We start from the raw sequence: 25,343 nt of genomic DNA on the forward strand, positions 1-25,343 counted from the left end.
GTTCCCCACCATTCCACTACTCTGTTGAACATGTCCAGCTGACCCTTCATATACCCTAGATGAACCCCTGACAGAGCATTGATTTGCCATATGTCCTTTCTGGCAACAGTAAAAGCACCCACCCTCCATCCTGAGGCGGTTGCGCTCTTCGTCTGTAAGGGTCGTTCGGACTGTATCTACGGCCATGGGGACGACGGAGTTGTTCATAGATGATGGAGTGTTGGAGGAGTTGTAATGGAAGGGATTGTTTGGTCGAATGGCGGTAGAGGGTACGGAGCTTTTTATGCTCTGTAGTTTCCTCCATTGGTTATCGAATCTTCGGGTGTATTTTACCTAATCGTCCATGGTCGTTGGCATATCAGGGAGTCTGTAGATTTGTTTGAGAATCTCCGGGTGTATGGCTCGGCGGAAATAATTGACGGTGGATTTGAGATCGAATCCGCTTTCTCCCGCTGTCATGAGGTAGTCCGTGACGAACTCGTCTGCTAATCGTTTTCCCATTCTCATCGTAAATAGTTTCTGTCTTGCCTTCTGTTCGAGACTTTCATCTTTGAATGTGGCGGCTAATTCTTTTAAGAAGTCTTTGAACGTTCCCCATGTTTTTTTGGTTTCCGTTGCTTTGTATTCTCGAAGTTCCCTGTCGAAGTAATATTTCTGGGCAAAGAGCGATGCCGTTCCTTCTCTCATGTATGATAATACCATTAAGGTTTTATCCTTGTCGGTGTCATACTTGGTTGGGTTGGTTAGAATGTACATGTGACATTCGTAGATCCATTCTTTGTATTTTGACCTCGTGCCATTGAAGTCTTTCGGCTTATTTCCTTTATCCGACATTTCGTCTTCGTCGTCTGTGGTTCCTGTAATTGGTAAGGGGTTTGGTCGTGGATTTGGATTCGTGTTCGGATTCGGTTGACTTGGTCCTGCTACAGGTTCCGGGTCTTCTTTGTCGATTGGGGTTAATACTCCTGCAGGAATTGGGGTGTCTTCGATATCTTCTTTAGGGATATCGACTGGTGATAAGACAGGTCTCGTTCGGGTGGGGGAGTCAACAGTTCTGAGGGGTGCTTTCCAATCTTCCCAGGGTACTAGCGGGGCGTCAACTGTTTTTCCGCTATTCTGTCCTCCTACGTAGATCCAGTTTCCTTTGGAGGTTCTTCTAATAGGTTTTCCGAAGTGGACGTATGTGTCGGAGTATTTCAAGTAGTTGGTTCCGTGCGGAACTCGCCCTACGTGTCTTCCTAGGCCTTGGGAAGTCGTCTTGTTAGATCAAAGAGCCCGCGCTAGTCTCGACCTGATCAAGGTTCAAGAGTCAAGGCAACAGCAGCTTTTCTTAGCCGGGTACAGTATTTCTGCTTCTGGTATAGTACCATACGTAACGTCGAGTGCAATTGTTTCAGTTGTACCTCCACTGGGTTGATTACCAGATAAAAGTATTCTACAACCTGAAACGACCTACACTAAAGTGGAATCATCCAATCGTTCGCTCGAAGTGTATAGTAACTATTACGGTCGACGGACGCTTGTCTTTTGGGACTGCCTAGCGCCGTGTGTAACTAGCCAGTGTTCTGCTACAAGAAAAGGGTGGAGTAAGATTTGTGTGAAGAGAGGCTATCCAGATGTCACAAACGGCTGTTCAAGACGAGGAGATCCTAGGCCACAAACAATACTAAAGAGTTTAGAAGGAGTCCAGGGACTGATCAGACTAATGCCTTGGAATCAGAGGAGACTGTATGAACAGCAGTCCTTAGATTGGATAGAAGTGGATAGCCTAAGGCTTCCACCCTGCGCTGCAGTATCTATAAATATGTACAAACAGGAGCACGGACCAAGTATCAATGGAGCGGGAACGCGAGGTATGGTCGGGAGAAAGGTCCTACGAGTCCTTATCAAGAAGGTGAGAAAAGTAGGTAAACATAAGCAAGGCGTTTCGTAACACCATGCTCACTAAATATTGGGAAATGGAAGCACATGGAACAAACTTTGTCAAACCACTACTAGAGGTATTAAATGACAAAGAACATTATGAAGTAAAAATAATCTTGGACTTGAAACAACAAGGATGTGGAACCAAATATCTGGTCAAATAGAAAGGGTACCCTAAAGCTGACAATACCTAGGAACCCTATACCCTCCTAAAAGGAACAGCAGAAGAAGCATTAAAAGATTTCCATGACCAGTACCCTAACAAACTCCATCTCATGTTGACCAGATCATAAAGATATAAAGAGACAAGAAACCACCCTCTATATCCAGCATCTCCACTCACCACACCTCTCTTCCCATCCTCAATCACATACATGCTTCTTTACAATAATACTCCCACTTTATTTCCCTCAAGAAACTCCTTGCCTGACATTGTTCTTATGGTCACAAATTCAGACATTAGACAACCTAATAAAGGGGAAAGCTTGACACAACCAAAGCCCGACACTGCCATTGCCATCCTTACCAAACATCTTAACAGCTTCTTGGATAATGACACTAGAGATTATGAGGAGTTCAAGAGAAAAAAAAGGATGATGACCAAGAAGCAACTACATGGAAAAAACTTCCAAAGTCCACTACTGAATGAAGGCACTAATGATAGAGACCCTAACAATCCTAGTGGATCTACAATTCAAGTTCTACCTCTTACTAGAATCATGACGCCTCCTAGAATAGGAACACCCAGGGACTACATCCAAGAAGTGGAAGTCAACAATTAGGCCATGGAATGGCTTACCCAGTTCTAGTTCTATTAGAAACTTCACAGCTGCCAGTATTGCTTGGCAGACAGATTTCCACTGCTATGAAAAGACTTATTAGTGGTTCAGATCCTTATCCCAGAGAACTGGAAAGACATGCAGACACTCTCCTCTAGCAAAACACCATCTCCATAGTAATACAAATGGCCACTGCCATGGCACTCCAATGCCTTGCTAAATTCTTGGCAGGACAACTAGGGAATGAGAATAACAATGTACCTTAACAATTGGCTAGTGCGAGTCAACAAATTAGATAGCCCACCCTTGAAACCAATCCTGATACTATATCCTGGTACAAAGACAATGATAGAAGGCTACAAGCCCTCCTTATCCACTCTAATGAATTTATCCAGTATGTTAACCAAGATCTCCTTCTAGCTCTTCTCTTTCTAGGAGAGCTTAGACCTGTTATACCACACTAAACTAATCCTTTCCACATTGTTACCTAGACTGTACCCCCTCACTATGAGGAACACTCTACACCTACTCCAGGTTCTAATGGGATTCCACATTTAGCCATGGAATAACCTCCTCCACAATTATAAATACTTCATATGTCAAATAGGAGCCCCTAACTCCCCATCATAGAGTACAAGATGTTCCTTATACTACTTGGAATACCAATAAGGAGAAACTGCCTGTCTCTCAAAGAAATGAAGATAGACAAACCAAAGGAACCCAGACACCCTACTGCTATAGAGTGCATACTAGCAAGAATGTTTGACAATGAGATGGAGCACCTGCTATTACTCATTGACTTTACGCAGATAAGGGCTCAAATCCTCAAAACAATTGATGAGCTTGCTGCACTAACTTGAAAACTTGAAGAGATTGCTTCTAGACTCAATCTGAACTTGGCACATAGGATGCACTAGATGACCCCAGAAATTATGATGATGCAGACCCATACTGCTGACCTGACAAGGGCAGAGATGGGTACCATGGCAATAACTACTAAGAATGGTGGTAACAAAGGTAGAAAAGGGGTAAGGAAGTTGAGGAACTCCTTACCCAAGGAAAATAATAGCAATAGAGAGGAAAGGACCCCCATCATATCATTACTAGTTTTATGAACAAGTTGCCTTATTAAAAGGCTTAGTCTTAAATGACCTAAAACTATAGTCTCTGGTCCACAACAACTGAAAACTATGATTATCCCTTATAATGTTAAACTATATACCCTCATCTGAAACCAATGTTAAACTACCCACATCCAAAACAATATCAAAACTATTGGACTTGCATGTCTTAAAACTGTGAAAAGAAAAGAAGGCAGGGGAAGTACCTAACCACCATCCCATATTCCTGTAATGGAAGAACATGGTACAATATCAGGCATATTTTACATAGCAATATATGCATGGAATTTCTACACCCTCACTGTCAAGGGGTTAATCTAATAGATAATTCAGGCATCCTATTTAGATTTCCAGTTTTACAGGGTTTTTTCCATATTAGGGAACTCTCTATAATTTGATATACTCTGGGTATCAACAAGTTGGCTCCTTTGTTTTGGTATGATAAAGGTTCCTATACATAACTAGTACAAGTCCAAGGTCCAAGACTATTTATGGTGCATAACTTAGTAAAGTGACCCTCACAGTCAAGGTCTGACTAGTATTTGGACATCCCACTTTGGATCTCTGGTTTTACAGGATTGTTTCCACATCAGGGGATTCTAACACATAAGATAGTAAAGGCCATCCCTCTGCTAAAATATGATTGCCCTAATAGCAATACAAGGTTAAAAACATATCTGGAACGATGTAAAACTATCAAAGGCTTGGTCTGCAATAACTATAAACTACTAGGCATCTGCAACAATGAAAAACTAGTCATTATTTGAAATGATATTAAACTATCCCTGTCTGAGATGACATTCAACTACCATAAACCCATGAAGTGTGGTTGTATTCTAGTGAAGCATGGGCATTGAGCATCCATATTACAAAACCCTGCCTATAAGCAGTCAAAGTGCTTCAATATTCTACCACTTTTCCTTAAAAGAATATCAGGTTATCTTAGTTCAAATCCAAGTGAGGAGTCTAGGGATATAGAGAAACCAGCTTTTCCTCATAGCATGCCTAGTCTAGTCTTAGAGCTAAAGTACAAGAAATTCCACTCCAAGACCTAGTCAGAAGGCAACTAAGACATATGCCTCAAGTTAAGCATCTAGTCAAGGTGACTAGATCACATGACTCTATTGTCTCTCATTGTGGAAGAACAACAAAAACTGACCATTTACCTTAATGTCTTTCCCACCTTCACATCTAGGATACTGTTAAACTAGCCATTGTTTTGCTATAATATTTGTAGCAGAACACATCCATAATAACCTTAAACTATCATTCCTTTATTGGGATCATATGGGATCATCTTAAATCACAAGATGACATCATAGCATCTACAATGACTTTAAACTACCTTCTCTTTACAAACAGGAATCATATGGTGGCATATTAATCACAAGACGACAGCATACATCCAAAATGACACTAAACTACCCACTCCTCACTAAATAGAAGTTGTGATTAATGGCCATAACCTTGATCATCAATCAGTCTGCAATAACTTTGACTTTAAACTACTGTTCTTTTATGCATAGGGATTATAAAATGTCATTTCAGGAGTGAAATAACATCATATCCAGAATGACATTAAACTACTGTCTCTTTTTCCACAGAGATTATCAATCAATATTATTTTTGACAAAAATATGTTAATCAAGTCTGAAATGATAGTAAAATACCCTCATCCTTAGGGGGACACATTTATCATAACTCAGGGATAATAGTCAGACAATAGCAGTCATCTACCTTATGGTGTTAAACTAAGTGGTCTCTAAATCTTGAGATGATAAGTTATCTGATTTGATATAGCATAAACCATTCCCGTTATGCCTCAGTGGGATCTAGCAAAGCAAAGTCTGGTCTATGGCCCTATGCACATCACCAATGAATGATCTGGCATACGGAAACATCTTTATTTACAAATGTTCCATGTTAATGATAACAAAGGTCACAAATGACCTTAATATAAACTACATCATAATAGCAAAAGTCATAATTGTTTGCCATAATGTTAAACTAGAGATCTTCCAGAAGGAAGTAAAACTACTATTATGGATATACTCTATGTGACCCTGACTAATAAATCATTTGTGGTCTTGATGTCTATTTGTGCATGTAATTAGGCAGTGCTAAAGAAGGAGTTAGACTCCTCCTCTCTCCTTACTGTACCCTTCAAATCTAATTCTCTTCATATCCTTGCCTCAAACTCACTAGAGATAAGCTCACCATGTAGGAGCAATACTGCTTGGGATTGGCTAGAACCTCACCAGAGATGAGCTCAGTATATGGGAGCAATACTACTCAGGATAGTTATATATGCCAGTTTGGAGAAGTAGGCCTAAGTTTTTGTAAAGTAATCAACCTACTTGTCTGTGAACCCTATGGCACTATCATCAAGAGGAAACAACAATCATAAGGATAGAACAACTATCTTAGAAACACTAAGGTTTGGTCCTTAGAAAAGGAGGGGGAAAATGATGACATAGACTAAAACCCACATGAATGAGTTTTTACTTATCCAACTACTATTTACATTCATACACCTTTCTTGACACTATACTAGGATGCCAAACTGGTTTAGATGACCTAGCTTGAGAAACTAGGAGCATTCCATCTGGTAAAACACCCCCTTGTATTAGCTCCAGATTATATCTAATAGTGTCTCAAAGTATCTAAAAGTGTTAATAGTATCTAAAAGTATCTAATTTCCTAATTGGGAGCAACACATTGTGAGCATTGGATTGGGTTCTAATTTCATGATATTAGCACTAATTCTATACTAAGAAGTCTTTAATTATTAGTAGGAAATAGTAAGTACTACTGCTCTATCAGTGAGAAGGTAAAGATGTGGCACATTCTATACTATTTCAGCATATTACTCTCCTTCATATATGCCTATACCATTATCTTATAGCTCTTTTGCTGATTTTCCAGCTGCTTTTATAAGGGATAGAGAAATGTGCATTGATGCCCCCAGCCATTTTGTTGGCAGCTTGGCAGCTGCCACAAGAGGCTATGAAGACCTAGGTACCTTGTCCTTGCACACAAGATCAACAAAGTTGTCATTGTTAGCCAATGCCTGTTACTGGTCATTATAGGATACAACATGTGGGTTGGACTTAGGGATATGCTATATGCAGCCTTATAGACCTAGTCTATTAGCATATTGGCTAATACTGTCTTGTGCAGCACACAATCATCATCACTATTGATATTACAATTTTTAGCACTATTTATATTGTTTATTGCCTTGTTATACAAAAGATGCTCAAACTTGGTGTTTTCCTCTAGCTATTAGGCTGTGGAAAAGACAGTCATATTGGTATGTGGTGCCAGAATGATATATTTGCCTGCCATATAGGAAATATATGCATTAAGCATATTAAGATCACCTCTAACAATCTTGTGCTTATTTTTATATAGGCATGCTATACATATACCCTTGTCCCCACCCTTTACCTCATTAGTGGCTATTTGGAAAACCCTTCTCTCTTATTGGATCTTGATTATTCATAATCATGTTTTTGATCAAATTTGCAAATTCAGGTAGCATTGTCTATACTAGTAGAGTCCCATTGAATATTATACTCAATCATAGTTTTACACATTCTCAGTCCAAATTGTATAAGTGCCATAATTTATTTTTATCCTATATAAAGTGTATTATTGATTTTCCATTGGTTTGTTATCTTCTTAGCTGGTGTTTAAACTAAATCCTGAAAGACCTGACTTTTTAGGTATTTATTGACCTATTTATTTATAAGATAGAGGAAAGATAAATGTTAAATAAAATCAGAGATGTTGAGGTTGCCTATATTATGTCTACTTATTTAGATTACCAAGTTCATATCTTAGACCTTGTGGCTTAGTGGCTTAGAGCATCTGTCTCAGGTGCTTGCATACATGAGGTTGTTGGTTCAACTCTGGCAGAAGGCAAGTTTGTTATAAGGTATATTCTGTGTTTAGGTATTGAACTAGTGTTCTAATAGACATGACTCTATAAGAAGGCTATGGGAACTGTGATGCTTGATTTATTATGGTTTTTCCGAAATTTCAAGTTATAATCAATCCTAGTGATTCCTAATTTAGGAAAATTATGTCTAATTAGAACAGGTTTAGAGGGGGGGTAAGCTAAAAATGTCTAATCCTAATCATTCTTAATTATGCATAAATAGAACTAATTAGAGCTTAATACAAAGGGGTGGTTTTCCAGATGTCTACAACATTGGATTAAAAAAGCAAATCATATATGAAATAGTAATAGAGTATATAGCATTGTTCTACTAGATGAATAGGACATAGAAAGGGGGTATTTTTATGATCACACTCATTAGGCCTTTATGGTGGTCTATTTTGATGGGATCATCACAACTATTAGGTGGCCTCATATCCTAAGGTGTACACTAAGGTACAGGTATTATCCTTGCTTATCCACTCCCAGTGGATGCACCTGTCACTGGTCAAGTATTATAGGACAATGCACAGATGGCCAACATAGGCTTATACATATATACCTATAGGAAACAGAGCCCTTTGCCCTCTTTATTGGAAGAGTAGTCATTCTTAGAGAGTAACAACTTAGAGAATACCTATAGTATATATATACAGGATTCTCACACCCTTTCCAAAGTAGTATAAGAGGCCCATAGAATAGGCTAAGGATCTTTAGCCTATTCTCTTTCATTACCCTATAGTCTTCCTACTGTAGGACACTCCCTGAATAGCCCTAGCACTATCCCCATCTGCAATACCATTCACTTCTGTACTGCACATACAATTGAGACTATCATTCCACTCTTCCTTATCAAGCAACCTAGGGAGAAACCTCTTATTCTTGGGGTTATTGAATAAGCAGCTTATAACAATCAACAATGTGCTTGCTACTATGCTTGATGAGGTACTCAAGCAGTTGGAGTACCTACATGATTATAAGCCCACAGTGTCAAGGTAGGAGAAAAACAAAAAAGAAAGAGAAAAGAAAGGGCAGCACCTTGTATATATGCTACCATTAGTATGTTTTTTTCTCCATAAACTGCAAGTATATGCACAGCATGATCTTGTTGAAGTTTTGACCTTTTCAAGTATGGTCATTAGAAACTAATCAGGCAAGAGCAGGGAGGTGGGTGCTCATAAGTTAAACATCCTAGATATAATAGGGTAGGGTAAGATGCATGACTTGGATAGAATGGGAGGATGGGATAAGGATGTACCCTTGTGCAATCTCAGTTATTAGCATCAAGCTTACTTGCTGTCTTTTCCATCCACAATCATTATGTACTTCTTCCTCTACTTGTACAGCTGTATTTATAGCATGCCCACCCTTACTATAAAGACCTTGTTGGACAGCTCTGACTCAATGGTCTACTCAAGATAGTGCAAGAGGAAGAGATGGAGAACCTTATGCAAGTAGCAGGTAATGAGCAGTACCTCTTGTTTATTTAGCTTGATCTTGTTACCAGTGCTAGAGTTTGTGAATGGGGTATTATCCCACTTATTGAACAACTTGATAGAATTGAAGATCTTGGGCAAGGCAAAGTTGTGCAGCACCTAGAGCTTGGGAAGGTATTCTAGAGTAGGGTACTAGTAAGGATGAGATGGTAGCAGGAATGGTAGAATATGGACAGGCCTATAATAGCTTGGACTAGGTGTTCATATGATAACCTTTGAATCTACTAGCTATTCCATTAGATACAGAACTAAATAATATGTGAAAGAAAGAAATTAACCACTTACCAATGATCATGTGTGCCCACTTAAGCTTGCTTAGGTAAGGCCTGTAAGGGTTGACTTCTTAAATGGACATTGATCAAGATAACACCTGAGGACACAACATATGCATAATTGATTTGGATAACACACCTACATGCCTTTGCCTGTAGTTCCCCTCAAGGCAATATATTCAAATAGTCAGTCATGCAGCCTTTCCACATCTAGCTCACTTACCTTCTGTCACGAACGGCTGTTCGGGACAAGAGGATCCTAGGCCACAAATAATATGAGAGGATTAGAGAGGATGATCGGGACTGATCAGACTAATGTCTCAGAATCAGAGAAGACTGTGTGAACAGCAGTTCTTAGATTGGACAGAAGCGGATAGCCTAAGGCTTCCACACTGCGCCGTAGTATCTATAAATATGTACAAGCAGATGCACGGACCAAGTATCAATGAAGCAGGAACGCGAGGTATAGTCGGGAGAAAGGTCCTACGAGTCCTTATCAAGAAGGTGAGAAAAGTAGGTAAGCATAGGTAAGGCGTTTCGTAACATTACCCCCCCCTCTAGGCCGTCAGTGCCAGAGACGGTAAGTAATAGTCCAGGAAAAACATAAGCAATGCACGTGAGCCATGTCATACAAAATAATATTTAGGGCACCAATTCTCGCTGCCCACAGTCGAGTCATGACGCAATAGCCCTTGAGTACGGACGTCATGATACCCCACCTCGTTACCAACCACGCGGGGACTGCGTTCTAGAGCCGAGTCCCTCTTCTCATCATGGCAGTGGGTACCGGCCCAACGGATTCGAACCGTCGTTTGCCCCGGCAGTTTTACGTCATACCAGACGAGGGCGTCTGTCGCTTTCTAGGCTCCACGAGGACGGAGTATAATGGGCGCGGTGTCGGACTCGCTAGAGTCGTATTCAGTGAAGGGGAGGGGAGGTTGGGTTCGTGTCGAAGAGCGGACGAGGCCAAGACGCGCGGGGATGATGTGATAACGGGGGGAGACTTGTGCGAACCGATAGACGTCTCGCTCCCTGTCAGTCCTTGTAGGGTAAGTCCCCGGCATTGGGCGAAGCGGAGCGCCATTTGAGGCCGAAGACGAGGCACGAGATACCACAGCCGTGGTAGGCATGTGATACTCGGTAGAGGGGGTGGGGTCGTCGGCAGGATGAAAGGAATCTCAAAGGTTCTGCAAGCCCATGAGTTTTCGCTCTCCAGCATTAATACGGGCGATGATCGTGCCCTCTCGGATCTGTAGGGCTCGCTGTGCGTGTCGAACGAAACTTCTTTCCTCTTCCAAGATCTCTAACGCCCTCTGAATCTCCGGCCTAGTCGGTCCTGACACGAACTCTGTGTTAGGCGTCCCCTCAATAAGTCCCATCATGTACGCGACGGGAGTTGTGAGGTAAGTCTCCCTGTCCGGGAAGACGACGCCTTCGTTAGCTTCATGAATTAGAGGGGGTGGCGAGGGGGAAGATGACGATGATGTGGATATATCTATGACGGGGGATCTGGGGGTTTGCGCCGCAGCTGCTTCTTCTGCCTCGTCAGCGTCGAGTTGAGCCTGATACCTTTGATACTCTTGTCCCCTCGCGCTGAGCATGGGAACGTCTTGGTTGTAGAGTATGGCTTCGAAGTCTCCTGCTTCTGATACGGTGGGAGAGCGGAGGTAACTAGGGAGCGAGGCTGGTTCGTTGACGAGGGTGTTTTCAGCAGATGAGGGGGAGTTGTCGGAGGACATGTTTGTTCGAGGGTGGATTGGAAATGAGTGGTCAGAATGCTGGAGGGATCGCAAGGATCGAATTGGGGTTTTTATACGTTTCGCGCTTTAGTGATTCCATGTTTATGAGGGCCTCTCGTAGAGGCAGAGCGTTACGCCTTTGATCAAAGGCTTCCAAAAGTTCTTTGGCGTTCCCCAGATCTGCCCTTGTGATCCATTCGTCGGCCGAGCTCGGATATCCTTTCTAATGTACTAAGTATTGATATCCCCATCCTCGTTTCCTTCTGTCGAGGATATTTTCTATTTCGTACTCCTCTTGTCCCTCGATCAGGTCAGGTGGCGGCTGTTTGTAGTTGGGGCCGTGGGCTATTGTTTCTTTATATGGTATAAGTAGGGAGGCATGGAACACGGGGTGTATTTTCCATGTCGGTGGGAGCTTTAATCGGTACGTAATTGGCCCTAGTTTTTCTTCTATTTGGAATGGTCCGTGTAATTTAGGGGCTAGTTTGTCCTTTGGATGTGTGGTGGTAATGTTTTTTCCCGAAAGCCAAACTTTCTGTCCTGCTTCTAGTTTGACTTCGTTCTCAGCGGTTTTTCTTTTCATTAGTTCTGCCGCAACTTCCAAGCTGGCCTTCGTTTCTTTTCGGAGTTGGTCTAACCTTTCCAGCCTTAGCTCCACTCCGGGGATGTCGGACCTTGGTGCGATCTGGGGTACAAAGGTCGGGTTGTAGCCGTACATGAGTTCAAACGGTAATTGGTGCGTGGCTGAGTGTTCCCTTACGTTGTGTGCGAATTCAGCGTATGGTAATAGTTCAGGCCAATTCGTTTGTTCGTAATTGCAGAACGCTCGTAGATATTGTTCTAACTCTTGATTTACTCTTTCCGTTTCACCGTCTGTTTCGGGATGATAAGCGGTTGATAACGCTGTCGTGACTCCTAGCTTCTTCCATAGTTCTCTTGTGAATCGAGCGGCAAATTGTGGACCTCTGTCAGAGATGATCTTTTGTGGGAGTCCAAATCGTCTCCAGACGTTTTTCATGTAGAGGTCGGCCGTTCCTTCTGCATCTATGGTTTTGTCACACGGAGTGTAGACGACTCCTTTAGTGCTTCTGTCCACTGTTACGTGTATTGCGTTATATGGTCCAACTTGTGGAAGATCCGTAATGAAGTCCATAGTGACTGTCTGCCAGGGTCCTTCTGGTATTTCGTTAGGAATGAGCGGAGTGCGTGTGGGGTGTGTAATATTCTTGGTGTATTGACATGTTGCACATCCTGTTACGTACTCTTTTATGAACGTGGACATTCCTGGCCACCAGAAGTTATCGGACACTAGGACATAGGTCTTCCATCTTCCCGGGTGTCCCGCTGCTGGTGAATCGTGGTACATTTTCGTGATTTGTCTTTTAAGTCCGTCGTCTGGTGGAACGTATATTTTTCCCCTGTGCCAGATGAGATCGTCTTCATAGTTCCATTCTTGTAGGCCTTTTGAAAGTGCTCTGGGTCCGGATGCTTTGATAAGTTCCATCGCATCTGTTACTTCTTTATCTTTGGCTATGACTTCTCTTAGCTTTCGTCTCAGCTGGCTGTCAAGCATTTCGATTGTTCCTCGTCCCGTTGCACTTTTGACGAATATTTGAGGTTGTAGTAGTACCTGGTTTTCGTTGTCGAATTTTACCCCCTCTTTCAGGTCTGGACGCCGGGACAGAGCATCGGGTCGGTGGGTAATGCCCGGTTTGTGGACGAGGGTGAAATCGAAGTGGGAGAGGAAGAGGGACCAACGTGCTTGACGGCGAGAGAGGGTCCTCGCCGTAGAGAAGTATAGAAGGTTCTTGTGATCGGACCAGATCTCGAATGGGTGCCGTGCACCTTCAAGGTATACGCGCCAGTGATCCAGGGCGTGTATGACAGCAAGTAGTTCCTTATCGAAGATGTCGTAATTCTGTTCGGCCGCGTTAAATGATTTGGACAGGTAAGCGACGGGGTGCCATCCGTCGTTGGGCGTTTCTTGTGATAGGATGGCTCCCGAAGCGAAGTCTGATGCATCGGTCTCAAGACGGAATGGGCGATTACCGTCCGGATAGACAAGGACGGGAGTCGATGTGAAACAGTGCTTCAGTCGTTCAAATGCATCATTCCTTTCGGGAGTCCATTCGAATGGGACGTCTTTCTTCGTAAGGTCGTTGAGGGGTCGGGCCGTAGCGGCGAAGTCTTTAATAAACCTTCGATAGAAGTTTCCAAAGCCTAAGAAGGATTGCACTTCTTTCAGGTTCTTCGGGGTTGGCCAGGCGGCGATTCCATCGACCTTGACGGGGTCCATGGATATGTTGTCCGCGGAAATAATAAATCCGAGATATTCAACTGTGTCCGTTTCGAAAGTGCATTTGGAGGGCTTCAGGAATAAGTCATTGTCCAAGAGTATTTGCATGACTTGGGTCGTGATGCGGCGATGTTCTTCGATGGTTTTGGTGAATACCAAAATGTCGTCCATGTAGACTGCTAGGACCCGTGCCACGATGAGGTCGTGGAAGATGATATTCATCATCGTTTGGAAGGTCGCAGGTGAGTTGCAGAGACCGAAGAACATTACGAGGCATTCGAACAGACCAAATTTAGTCATGAAGGCTGTTTTCCATTCATCTCCTTTGGCGATGCGGATGTTGTTGTATCCCCATTTGACATCGAATTTGGAGAAGATTCTCGCCTTTGATTTGGCGATGGTTCTTATTACGTCGTCAATTAGGGGTAGCGGGTATTTGTTTTTTATGGTCCATTCGTTCAGTCTTCGGTAGTCTTGAACCGGTCGTAGGCTTCCTTCTTTCTTTTTTACGAAGAAAAAGGGTGATGCTTGCGGTGATTTAGATATCCGAATGGTCCCTCGCTTTAGGTGTTCTTGGAGCATTTCATGCAACTGATCTTCCTCTTCTTCGGTTAATGGGTATAGTTTACATCCCGTCGGTTCCCACCCTGGTTTCATATCGATTTTATGATCCCATTGCGAGTGTTCTGGGAGTCGCTGCGAAGCTTCTTGGCTAAAGATTTTGGCAAATCGTTTGAGGACGTACGCTGGAACTATTTCCTCGATAGGTCGTTCCGTTTTTGCCTTGTTTGCCTTTTCTGCTAGTTGTTGCGACTTATTTCCGACGGAGCCAATATGAATCGCTTCAAGGGGATGTACTTCTAGCGGGTCTTGATAATACCATTCCTCATAGAATTCGGAAAAGAAGGTGTCCTCGATTTCGTCTTCTTCTGGGCTATCTTCTATCCTGAAATACCCAACCGTTCTATTTTTTCTTTGCCAGACAGACAATAGCGCTTGTATGGTGAACTTAGGTCGGCTGACTAGGCACGTGGTGGCGCAGTTTGAAAATGTGAGGCTGTTTTTTACCCAATTGATTTGCGGGTTATGTTCATGTAGCCAGTCTGTTCCTAGGATTATATTTTCGCCTCCTAGGTTAGCGGCTAATAGTTCGCATTGTTCGTCGTGATAGTCGCCTTCTTCGTTTGTTATTCTCATAAGCGCGCAGACTTTGTCGGTGATTTTTCCTCCGTCATTGGCTGTGCCGTCTACGTTAAACACAGGGATAGGTTTGTCGATTTTCTGTGTTGGTATGTCATTGTTGAGGCAGAATTGCTTATCGATGAGAAGTCCTTCCGCTCCTGAATCGATTAACACTCTGGCTTTGGTGGTTCCTTTCCTGTGTTTTAGATGCACGTTTATTCGCATAGACGATTTCTGATTGGATTTTGTGAGTCGTACAAATGTTTTTACAGGAGGGTCTGGAGCGGGTCTACGGTACACCGGAGCCGTAGGCCTATTTAAAAATCCGATTTCTTCTTCTTGCTTATCTCGCTTAACTCTTGAAGAAGTGCTTCTTGTTCGTCCCACCTCATCTTCCTGATGACCCTCTGGATCTCTTCTCGGCTAATCTCAGGCTCCGTCTCACATACAGGCGCATCCGGTCTGGGTGCGTGGGCCTGGCGAGCTGCGAGTCGGGCTCGGAATGGGTTAGTCGTCGCCACGCTTCTACCTTGCGTCGTAGCGCCTCTTTGAGGACTGCTTGAAGCTCCTGTCGAGAACGTTCGGCCATAGCCGCTTCCTCCGCCTCCCATCCTACCGCCGGTCTGAGCCGAGCGGTTCCCCATCGTTCCACTACTCTGTTGAACATATCTAGCTGACCCTTCATGTACCCTAGACGAACCCCTGACAGGGCATTGGTTGGCCATATGTCCTTTCTGGCAACAGTAAAAGCACCCACCCTCCATTCTGAGGCGGTTGCGTTCCTCGTCTGTGAGGGTTGTTCGGACTGAGTCTACGGCCATGGGGACGACGGAGTTATTCATGGAGGATGGAGCGTTGGATGAGTTGTAGCGGAAAGGGTTGCTGGATCGAACAGCAGCGGAGGGTACGGAACTTTTTATGCTCTGCAACTCTCTCCATTGATTATCGAACCTTCGGGTGTATTTTACCCAATCGTCCATTGTCGTCGGCATGTCAGGGAGTCTGTAAATTTGTTTGAGGATCTCCGGGTGTATGGCGCGACGGAAGTAGTCGACGGTGGATTCGAGATCGAATCCACTTTCTCCTGCCGTCATGAGGTAGTCCGTGACAAACTCGTCTGCTGACCGCTTTCCCATTCTCATTGTGAATAGTTTTTGTCTCGCCTTCTGTTCGAGACTTTCATCTTTGAATGCGGCGGCCAGTTCTTTCAGGAAGTCCTTGAATGTTCCCCATGTTTTTCTTGTTTCTGTTGCCTTGTATTCTCGAAGTTCCCTGTCGAAGTAATATTTCTGAGCGAAGAGTGATGCCGTTCCTTCCCTCATGTATGACAACACCATCAGGGTTTTATCCTTATCGGTGTCGTACTTGGTCGGGTTGGCGAGAATGTACATGTGACATTCATATATCCATTCTCTGTACTTTGACCTTGTGCCATCGAAATCTTTCGGTTTGTTTCCTCTGTCCGACATTTCGTCTTCGTTGTCTGTGGTGTCTGTTGTTGGTGGAGGGTTCGGTTGTGGATTTGGGTTTGGGTTTGGCTGACTCGGCCCTGCTATAGGTTCCGGGTCTTCTTCGTCGACCGGGGTTAATACTCCCGCGGGAATTGGGGTTTCTTCAATATCTTCTTTGGGAATATCGATCGGTGATAGAACCGGTTTTGTTCGGATGGGGGAATCTACGGTTCTGAGGGGTGCCTTCCTGTCTTCCCAGGGTACTAGCGGGGCGTCGACTGTTTTTCCGCTGTTCTGTCCTCCTACGTAAACCCAATTTCCCTTGGATGTTCTTCTGATCGGTTGTCCGAAATGGACAAATGTGTCGGAGTGTTTCAGGTAGTCGGTTCCGTGTGGAACTCGCCCTACGCTCCTTCCTGAACCTTTGGAAGTCATCTTGTTGGATCAAAGAGCCCGCGCTAGTCTCGACCTGATCAAGGTTCGAGGGTCAAGGCAACAGCAGCTCGTTCTGGCCGGGTACAGTATTTCTGCTTCTGGTATAGTACCATACGTAACGTCGAGTGCAGTTGTTTCGGTCATACCTCCACTGGGTTGATTACCAGATAGAAGTATTCTACAACCTGAAACGACCCACACTGAAGTGGAATCGTCCAACCGTTCGCTCGAAGTGTATAGTAACTACTACGGTCGACGGACGCTTGTCTTTTGGGACTGCCTAGCACCGTATGTATCTAGCCGGTGTTCTGCTGCAAGGAAAAAAGGTGGAGTAGGATTGTGTGTGGAGAGGGCTATCCAGATGTCACAAACGGCTGTTCGGGACGAGAGGATCCTAGGCCACAAATAATATGAGAGGATTAGAGAGGATGATCGGGACTGATCAGACTAATGTCTCAGAATCAGAGAAGACTGTGTGAACAGCAGTTCTTAGATTGGACAGAAGTGAATAGCCTAAGGCTTCCACACTGCGCCGTAGTATCTATAAATATGTACAAGCAGATGCACGGACCAAGTATCAATGAAGCAGGAACGCGAGGTATAGTCGGGAGAAAGGTCCTACGAGTCCTTATCAAGAAGGTGAGAAAAGTAGGTAAGCATAGGTAAGGCGTTTCGTAACACCTTCCTTCTCATCAGTGCTATGGAACAGGAAGAAATTCACCTCACTAAGGTAGAGCAATTTTTGGATAAGGATATCAATGTACCTAATTCAGATGATGCAAATGTGCTCCACAATCATAGGGCATTTGCAATAGCTGAAGAATATCTTGCTGTAAGTGGATCATTTTTCTTGAACTGACATGATTTATCTGTTACCAAGGTCATCCAAAATGCTCAACTAATAATAGTAAGGCTTTGAATAAAGCTACACAAGGCAGAGCTAGAACTTGTAACCCTGTATTCCAAGCAGCCTAAGCAATGACAAAGTGGTAGTAGCAGGAATGTGACCACAGAGCATAATAAGGAGATCAAGCAGCTCAGCCATAAGTTGAGTATAATAGAATAGCTGTAGGTCAATTAGAATTTCTTTAAATGACCTTGTCCTGTTATAGCAGCAACTAGCAATAAATGCTGTGGATTGTAGCTTGCCATCCAATAGGACATTGTGGCTGACCTCTATAATTTTATTCCCCAGAACCTCCATACCATGATGATGGGCTATAATGCCTTTGCACAAAAGGTTTGTCCTTATTTTTCACTCTTAATTCACATTTTGACTCTGGAGTACAAAGTTCAATAAAGCTCTTATTGCTCAATACTCAAGCACTATTATAAAATTGCACGCCTTCATCATTAGGATATTTTCTAATATTGACAGTGGTTTTCTTAAAGATGGCTACAGCCACAAATCCATACCCTTCACTTAAGTGCTCCTTGCTATTCTGTTTGGCCTTAAGGAATTTCCTGAACTAGCTGTGGTATTATTTCCTCCTTATACTTTCAACATTTCTTTTTTATTTAGATTAGAGGTTATTGTTTGGGTACATATATCTCTTATTCCTAAATTGTTCTGGGCCACTGGCTAACCTTTTTGATTCCTTTTTCTAGATCCTTTATATTAGTCTCCTTGGCCCTAACTCTATGGCCATAGATGGCTCTATACCTATAAAGGTTATAGAAACACTGTCTGTTACATAGAAATAGGGTATTATTATACTTACCCCAGGTGCCATTGTTTTTGCATCAATCATGGTAAAGTTTAAATATTATATGTCCAATTGCATAGCCTTCCTAATATTATGTAGGCACTTTTTCTTTCTTCAACAGATTTCTATTTCAACAAAAATAGACAGCATGCTAATAATATCAACTACAAAACAAAATTCAATCCTCGTAAGGGAATCCTCCTCTGTATGCTACTTGTCCCACTATTAATGCAACACTTGTATACTTGAACTAGCATGTTCTTTCAACCACCATATAAGCAAATTCAATATTGGCTATTTCTGTCAATAGAGGCTAGCAAGTTGGGAGTGGCATATCAGTATTATTGATGAAGATGTAACTTGCTAATGATAATTTTATAGTGTATAGAAAGAGTATTGGCAGTGAGACTAGAGACAATAGAGAGGTTGGTGTTAAGGATGAAGACTAGGATAGTGAGATAGGTGACAAGGGTAATAATGACAAGGATGCTGAAAAAGTAAAAGATGACCCTTATAGTACAGACAACAGCAGGTTTGACAATAGAGATAGCAAGAAGAATAAAAATAGTGGGCTTCTAGCAGCTATGTACCCTACCATCATGCACCTACTAGCTAGTGCATAGCATGCCGCTATACCACCTACTACAAGTACTCCTAACATCACTACTCTTATTGCTATATCCATAGCTGCTGCTACTACTACTATGCAATGTCCTATGCAGTTTATAGCACTGCCTCCAATTAATATGCTTCCACTACCCATGATCACATCTCTAAATGCCAGCTGCCACCAATCTAGTATAGGACAGGCTGCTACAGTGCTGCCTATTCCTACTCTTCAGCCTATCAATGGCAGTCATCCCTCAGCCTTGCAAGATCCAGAAAATAAAGGTTCAAAGAAGAAGAGACTAGCAAAAAGCAAGGCTCCCACTATGCCATCTGTAAGAGCTGTCTACTCAACATAATCATGTAGAGCCTTAGAGAAATAGGCAGGTAGAGAGTAATCCATGAAGGTTCGTGTATTATCTTAGCATTTTTATATAGACTATGTTTTATATATAGATTGTGACATATCAATAAAGTGCTCTTAAGAATCCTTAATCAATTTCTTGGATCTCATGGACAATATCTTTATGCATGTACATTGAGATTATTACATGCTGTATGGTAGCTTAGTTTTTTATAATATATTTAAAAACATAGGCTAACTAAAAATGGCTCTTTGGCAGAGCAGTTTTATTATAACAATGTACATATACAAACTCAGTAGCACCTAGATGACTTAGGTTTGATTTCTGGCCTGTACAAATATCAATCTATAGTAAGTACCTCAGTAGTAGACTTTTGTAAGCTCTATAAGTAAATAACACTATAAGTAAAGTAAGTCAGCATCATGGTAAGTAAAGTAAGTCAGTATCATGGTAAGTAAAGTAAGTAAGTACCACAGTAAGTAAAGTAAGTAAGCACCAGTATCATAGTAAGTAAAGTAAGTAAGTTAGCTAGTTAGCACTACTAATAAACAAGCAAGCTTACTAAATTAGCTATGGCCAGATACTTTTGTGGTTCTATTATGTCAGGATCCTGATCTTATAATGACTCATATTAAAATCAGCATTATAACTCATTATAATAAATATCAGCCTAGAATCATAATTGAAATTACCAATCCAATTGTAATCCTCATTGTGATGGCATCATAATATCCTATCTCCTTTCTTATAATGTATTATAAGGGTTTTATAACATCAAGGCCTTATAATCTATTATAAGGGTTTATTATCAAGGTTTATTTTTTTTGACAAGTGGTGAGAGCAAGAGACAGAGCAGCATATACAATCATTGACATGGCAATAGCATATGTTAGCATATGCCACTACCATATTACTAGCAGCTTGTGCTTCCACTTACTTGCTCTTTTCCCTATTACTGCCACCTACTACCACTATTGCCCATACTTGTACAAGATAAGCATAATCTTATCTTATCTTGTCTTGTCTTGTCCCCTTATTGCTCATACTACCACCACTACTAACCATCTTTGTCCATGTTTATATAAGATGAGCATGGGCACATCTCTTCTTATCTCTCTATTACTACTGCTCATATATTTCTGCCTATTGTTATAACTTATTTATAAATTCATATGTTTCTTTTTTCCTTCTTACTTAATTATATCATTATGTGCTAGTCACTCATGTGTCTTACTCATGTAATACTTTCCTATATTCCATATTTAGGCACACTCTCTTGAATAATCATCTAATATATACCTACTTGTCCTTAATCTATATGGTCTGTGCTTAGGGCAAGTAGTATATATATAGTAGTATAGTGGGCAATACATCCCCAGCTTTAAGCTGGTTTTACCTCCAACTTCCACCACACTCTTAGGATAGTAGAGCAAGTGCCTAATAATGGAAGGTTGTCATTAATACCCATACTTATATAAGACAAGTGTGACCTTGTCTCATTTTCCTATCCCTACTAACTATCTCTGCCTATGCTTATACAAGATGAGTGCCTGTTCTTCCTCCTCTATTTTTACTCATCTATCCTTATCCATGCTTATATAAGATGAGTATGGCCTTATCTTATCTTATCACACTGCTACTATTATCCACTATCTCTGCCCACACTTATCTGAGATAAGTACAAGCCTGTCCTTTTCCTACCATCTCTATGCATGCTAGTATAAGATAAGCATAGGCTTATCTTGCCACTACTAATCATTTTCTCCACTCATGCTCATTAAAATAAGCATAGGCTTATTATTCTAGCACTAGTTTCATATGTCCTCTCCTTTACTCATATTCAGTGCTAGTTTTGTCTTTTCTATTGCAGGCCCTTTGCTCTTATACAAAGGGTCCTCAATTCTATAGTATACTCTAGTATAGCTTGTAATGATTTTGATATTGTGATAATTTCAAACTTTCCTTTTAAAATCATCAGATGAAGTAAAGAGCTATAATAAGCAAGCTATTTTATGCTTTGCTTTGTGTTTACTATTATCTTACAATATAACTCTAGAGCTATCTCTAATCATAGATAATAATGTCTTGAGAGACATTTGCCTTGCCTTGCAAGACTCAACTAGAGCCACTATCCTATTTTGGAAAGAATTAAGCTTGGATTATCTACACAAGCTGAGACCAAAATATTGAGTCATTACCAGCTATCTCTAGATACTTCTAGTGAAAGCTAGGTCTTGGCAGTCAGATTCCTAATAAAGGAGAAGAATAAGATTTTTACCTATCTAAGATCATAGACTTTGTCTGAGGCAATAATTAAGACCATTCACATGTGTATCCCTAGAGCCTTGTTTTTCTTGATCAAAAGATAGACCATTCTTGCTTGCTCTAGATAATGCAAGCATGATGGAGTCATATACTAAGTACTGAGCCACTATTCTCTATATGTGGTCAACTCTGAGAACTTCTTTATTTCTACTACACCAACTTCTTTCATGTTTGTTAATATATGATCCCCTTATCCCTTACTGATTTACTTATATTACTCCTACACTCCTTTATTACCTCACACTCCTTTGCTCCACTGCCCTTACCCATTTCCTAATTAGGCTATGAGAGCATATTGTTTTCAATAGTGTTGTCTCACTCTTCTCAGTTATTCACTATCACAGACAGTCAACTGAGCTAAGTGGTCCCTTAGCTACTTACCAGACCTGTACTTACTTTACCTATAGCTCCATGTCCCGCTCTCTGCAGGTAGACCTACAGCCAGATTCATAACGATAAGCCCTAGCTTCGGAAAAACAGGCTTAGTCAGAGTGTCAAATTTGAAATCCAGACAGCATACGACTGAGGAGAGGGAGAGCAAACAGCAAGTGGAGATATCAGCAGCTACCGGCTATAGCCAAAATATTCCCGCGCCGACCCATTTTGCTAAGCATATTATTTCTTGTTGAGGTCCATCGTTACAGGGTCTTGCATAATTTTTGAGAGAGTCGCGCCAGAAAAAAATAGGTTCCTGAGTGCTTCATTGTGGATATAAGAAAAAAGCACCGGACCCCCCTGTGTGACCCACCTGTGACAATCACTCTCTACTGCTGTCTTTGATAGTGCCAGTCAATAATTAGCTCTCAAATTCAATAATGAATAGGTGTAGACATGGTAAAGTTGAATAAAGTACTACAAAAAGGTGAGCACACAATGTGCTCAAAGCAATAGCCCTGAGCCATGAGAGTGTGACAAGGTTTTGCCGATCATCCCGGCCCATGGTGCCCAGTTAGGCAAGTCTTGGTTCAGGAACCCGGTTTTTCTCCGATGCAACTCTCTCGAAAATTATGCAAGACCCTGTATGAATTTGGCCGTAATTCAGTCGTTCGCCATTGTAGACGGTCGACTGAGCTCCGTGTCCCGCTCTCCGCAGATCTCCACTCTCTTCAATGTTTCCCCGAGACCAGCACGACACTTTGGATCGTGTCGTCCTCAGGGTGCTCATGACCCATGACACACACGTACCTAGTCTTTACTACCCATGCTGACGTCGGCATCAGCATTGTCAGTAGATGACATCAAGGCGTTGTTCCTCCTGGTGGGCCCGATCGACCAGGATAGGCTTTGAGGCATGTTCACACTCGTTGCGCATCGGTCCGGGGGCCACGAGTCGACTGTGCCCCCTCGAGGCTAAGTAGCTTGTGTCGGATCGATCATGCAACTACGCCATCGCATGTGAGCGCTTTGTGCCCCAGCAAGAAGCCCAGCCTGCGGTGGCCACGAGAGCGGGCGGCTATACGATGTACGTACCGTCGACTCAGCTGAGACCTGCCCACCTGCCCCCTCGTCGACGCCGCGCACGCCTACTCACCGCCAGGTCCACCTCTTCATTCTGCGTGGCCAGCACGGCATGTCCTGCACTGGATCATGAGGTCAGCCCGTCCCCGAAAAGCCCACCTCCTGCCTCGCCGCGAAGCCTTCGCGTCGTTGCGGATGGCCAAGTCAGATGACGTCAGAACACCCAACATCGATCTTCATCCCATCGATACTGCATTACCCCGCTCCGAGGGATCCTCGACCCCGCGCGTCGAAGGACTCGACGACTCGAGGCCTTCTTCAATGAGGAGTCGCATACAGAAGGACGGGCGCGGGGAGACGGCTCGTCCGTCGTCCGTCCGCCAGCCATCGACTCGCTGCACTTACAAACCATCAGTCGAAGTCGTCTTCGACCAGAACACGCTCCCGGCATGTGAATCACGCGCGGCCCACCTGACATGACATCCCACACACCCCGATAGCCACCCTCGAATTTCTGGCTGGATGGGCCCCTCCAGACCCTCGCCGGGTGTCCGACGCGCAGATACAATAGACGAAGCGAAGGCGAAGACGCGGCCCACACCTACGGTAGCGTAGCGTACACACTTCTCGTCCGTCCAACCCCTCTCTTCCAAAATACACATAGATCCACATCGACAATACGGGGCTCGGGACTCGCATGATAGTATCGTTCCACGCTGGCGGCACGGGAGAGATATCTGAAAGCGTTTTCCTTAACATTGAACTGGTTGAAGTCGACCAGGGCACTGACGAAGCCTAAGGGACAGGCGGGCGGTGCGCGCCGGACTTGAGCGAAAGTGACGTTGTGGTGCCACAAGCCCACGCTGCCAAGCGGCTGCATGATCAGGTCGATTCTATAATTCAAACGCATTGCATATACGGCTACATACCACAGTGACTTCGATTGTGCGTCGGCTATCGCAGCAAGCGTGCCCACATGGCACACAAGCCGTAAGAAATCCTGAGATTCTCATTGGTTCTATTAGAAGTATACTGGGAACACGCACATGGACACTGCACCCTGAGCAACCTATATGATGTGATCCAGCAGCAAGCATCGTCATGGTTGTTTTCTACGACTTCTCGAAAGGTTCGTCATTCCAAGAATCCACAGTCGAGCTGAACCTGGATGTTTTTGACTCTGAGAACAATGGATGGAGGTAAGGTGCCGGGCCGTGCACTGTCTCACTCCATCCAAGATCTCGCCGTGATACGGCTGTGCAACCTCGTGATCACGTCGACCAACCAGTGCACCTAGTCTGGTCGCGACATCTCCTTTTTTGCCTTCCGAGAAGAGCAAAGGGTCCAGGCAGACGTGTGTTGAGCGAAAAGCGAAGCATTCCAAACAACGTCGCTCCCTGACTTGGATCTCTGGTACGACAAGTGTAAGGAAGGAAGTGCGCCTTACAACTGGCGCCTGTTGACCAGGACTCTGGCATTTTGCCTGCAGCTTGAGCTACTGATGAGAGAGAGATGAGAAATGCTCTACCCAAGTTGATTGCATCGATGGCGTCGATTGCACAGCGTCCAAGCACATCCGAGCACTAGAGAGGAAAATCCCATGCAAGTACGACCTAAGAACTTCAAACTAGCCAAATGAAGCACCACGGAAGCTGCAGATGACGTTAGACAAAAGCAAGAGCGAAGTGTCCGATTCCCAAGACACTAGAGAGCGGTGGCGGTATGGACTCGGGAGAAAGTATCGAGCGCAGTGTTAAAACCCGAAAGAAGACTCAAGCTGCACGACGGCAAAGCCCGCGACTTACTCCAGAGGTAGGCACAAACCCCCGTCAGAGATTTTGCTAGACCAAAGAAGAGCTGCCGAACGTCGAACAAACGCAGCATCACCAGCAGGTCAGAGTCATAGCAACAAGGCGGGGACGTTCACGAGAGGGCGTCAAGGACGCTGTCGCCGATGATGGCTCGATGGACAGCAGAGCGCGTCGGCATTCTGGGCACCCCGCACGGACGACAGCCACGCGTGACGCTCCCGCGTGCTTCTAAACGAGCAGGACAGATTTGGACGCCGACACTCCCGACATCGACGCTGGTCTGTCACCGAAGGCTGGCAGCTGACGTCCAGGCGTCACCCCGCCATCGTCCCAATCGGGCGACCGAGCTCGATCGCGTAAGCTCTTCCTCATTTTGCTTCCGTTCTGCGCAGGTTGTCGAACATGAGTGAACGTGTCAAGATAGGGGCACCGTCC

The 25,343-nt window shown here is 43.5% G+C and overlaps 7 protein-coding genes across 7 annotated transcripts; 3 read left to right on the plus strand and 4 right to left on the minus strand.

Moving 5' to 3' along the window:
• Positions 1-333: 333 nt before the first annotated feature.
• On the minus strand, positions 334-834 carry HETIRDRAFT_114757 (uncharacterized protein; the record flags this gene model as incomplete). Its single annotated transcript, XM_009543365.1, has 1 exon — positions 334-834. The coding sequence occupies one exon, from the start codon at positions 832-834 to the stop codon at positions 334-336; it is 501 nt and encodes a 166-aa protein (XP_009541660.1).
• Positions 835-1,937: 1,103 nt separating this feature from the next.
• HETIRDRAFT_306114 (uncharacterized protein) lies at positions 1,938-2,087 on the plus strand (the record flags this gene model as incomplete). The annotated part of the gene is made up of 1 exon (XM_009543366.1): positions 1,938-2,087. The coding sequence occupies one exon, from the start codon at positions 1,938-1,940 to the stop codon at positions 2,085-2,087; it is 150 nt and encodes a 49-aa protein (XP_009541661.1).
• An 8,273-nt stretch (positions 2,088-10,360) lies between these two features.
• HETIRDRAFT_448221 (uncharacterized protein) lies at positions 10,361-11,273 on the minus strand (the record flags this gene model as incomplete). Its single annotated transcript, XM_009543367.1, has 2 exons — positions 10,361-10,721; positions 10,882-11,273. The coding sequence occupies 2 exons, from the start codon at positions 11,271-11,273 to the stop codon at positions 10,361-10,363; spliced, it is 753 nt and encodes a 250-aa protein (XP_009541662.1).
• Positions 11,274-15,068: 3,795 nt separating this feature from the next.
• Positions 15,069-16,220, minus strand: HETIRDRAFT_307799 (uncharacterized protein; the record flags this gene model as incomplete). Its single annotated transcript, XM_009543368.1, has 1 exon — positions 15,069-16,220. One exon carries the CDS (start codon positions 16,218-16,220, stop codon positions 15,069-15,071), a length of 1,152 nt encoding a protein of 383 aa, XP_009541663.1.
• A 1,117-nt stretch (positions 16,221-17,337) lies between these two features.
• HETIRDRAFT_424463 (uncharacterized protein) lies at positions 17,338-18,792 on the plus strand (the record flags this gene model as incomplete). Its single annotated transcript, XM_009543369.1, has 7 exons — positions 17,338-17,469; positions 17,518-17,544; positions 17,833-17,877; positions 18,246-18,322; positions 18,364-18,389; positions 18,465-18,548; positions 18,725-18,792. The coding sequence occupies 7 exons, from the start codon at positions 17,338-17,340 to the stop codon at positions 18,790-18,792; spliced, it is 459 nt and encodes a 152-aa protein (XP_009541664.1).
• A 3,631-nt stretch (positions 18,793-22,423) lies between these two features.
• HETIRDRAFT_457196 (uncharacterized protein) lies at positions 22,424-23,977 on the minus strand (the record flags this gene model as incomplete). The annotated part of the gene is made up of 4 exons (XM_009543370.1): positions 22,424-23,276; positions 23,357-23,492; positions 23,558-23,698; positions 23,756-23,977. The coding sequence occupies 4 exons, from the start codon at positions 23,975-23,977 to the stop codon at positions 23,233-23,235; spliced, it is 543 nt and encodes a 180-aa protein (XP_009541665.1). The 3' UTR covers positions 22,424-23,232.
• A 1,077-nt stretch (positions 23,978-25,054) lies between these two features.
• Positions 25,055-25,318, plus strand: HETIRDRAFT_448224 (uncharacterized protein; the record flags this gene model as incomplete). The annotated part of the gene is made up of 2 exons (XM_009543371.1): positions 25,055-25,264; positions 25,301-25,318. 2 exons carry the CDS (start codon positions 25,055-25,057, stop codon positions 25,316-25,318), a joined length of 228 nt encoding a protein of 75 aa, XP_009541666.1.
• Positions 25,319-25,343: the final 25 nt, after the last annotated feature.

Source organism: Heterobasidion irregulare (genome assembly GCF_000320585.1).
Source record: "Heterobasidion irregulare TC 32-1 unplaced genomic scaffold scaffold_01, whole genome shotgun sequence".
Lineage (NCBI taxonomy): Eukaryota > Fungi > Basidiomycota > Agaricomycetes > Russulales > Bondarzewiaceae > Heterobasidion > Heterobasidion irregulare.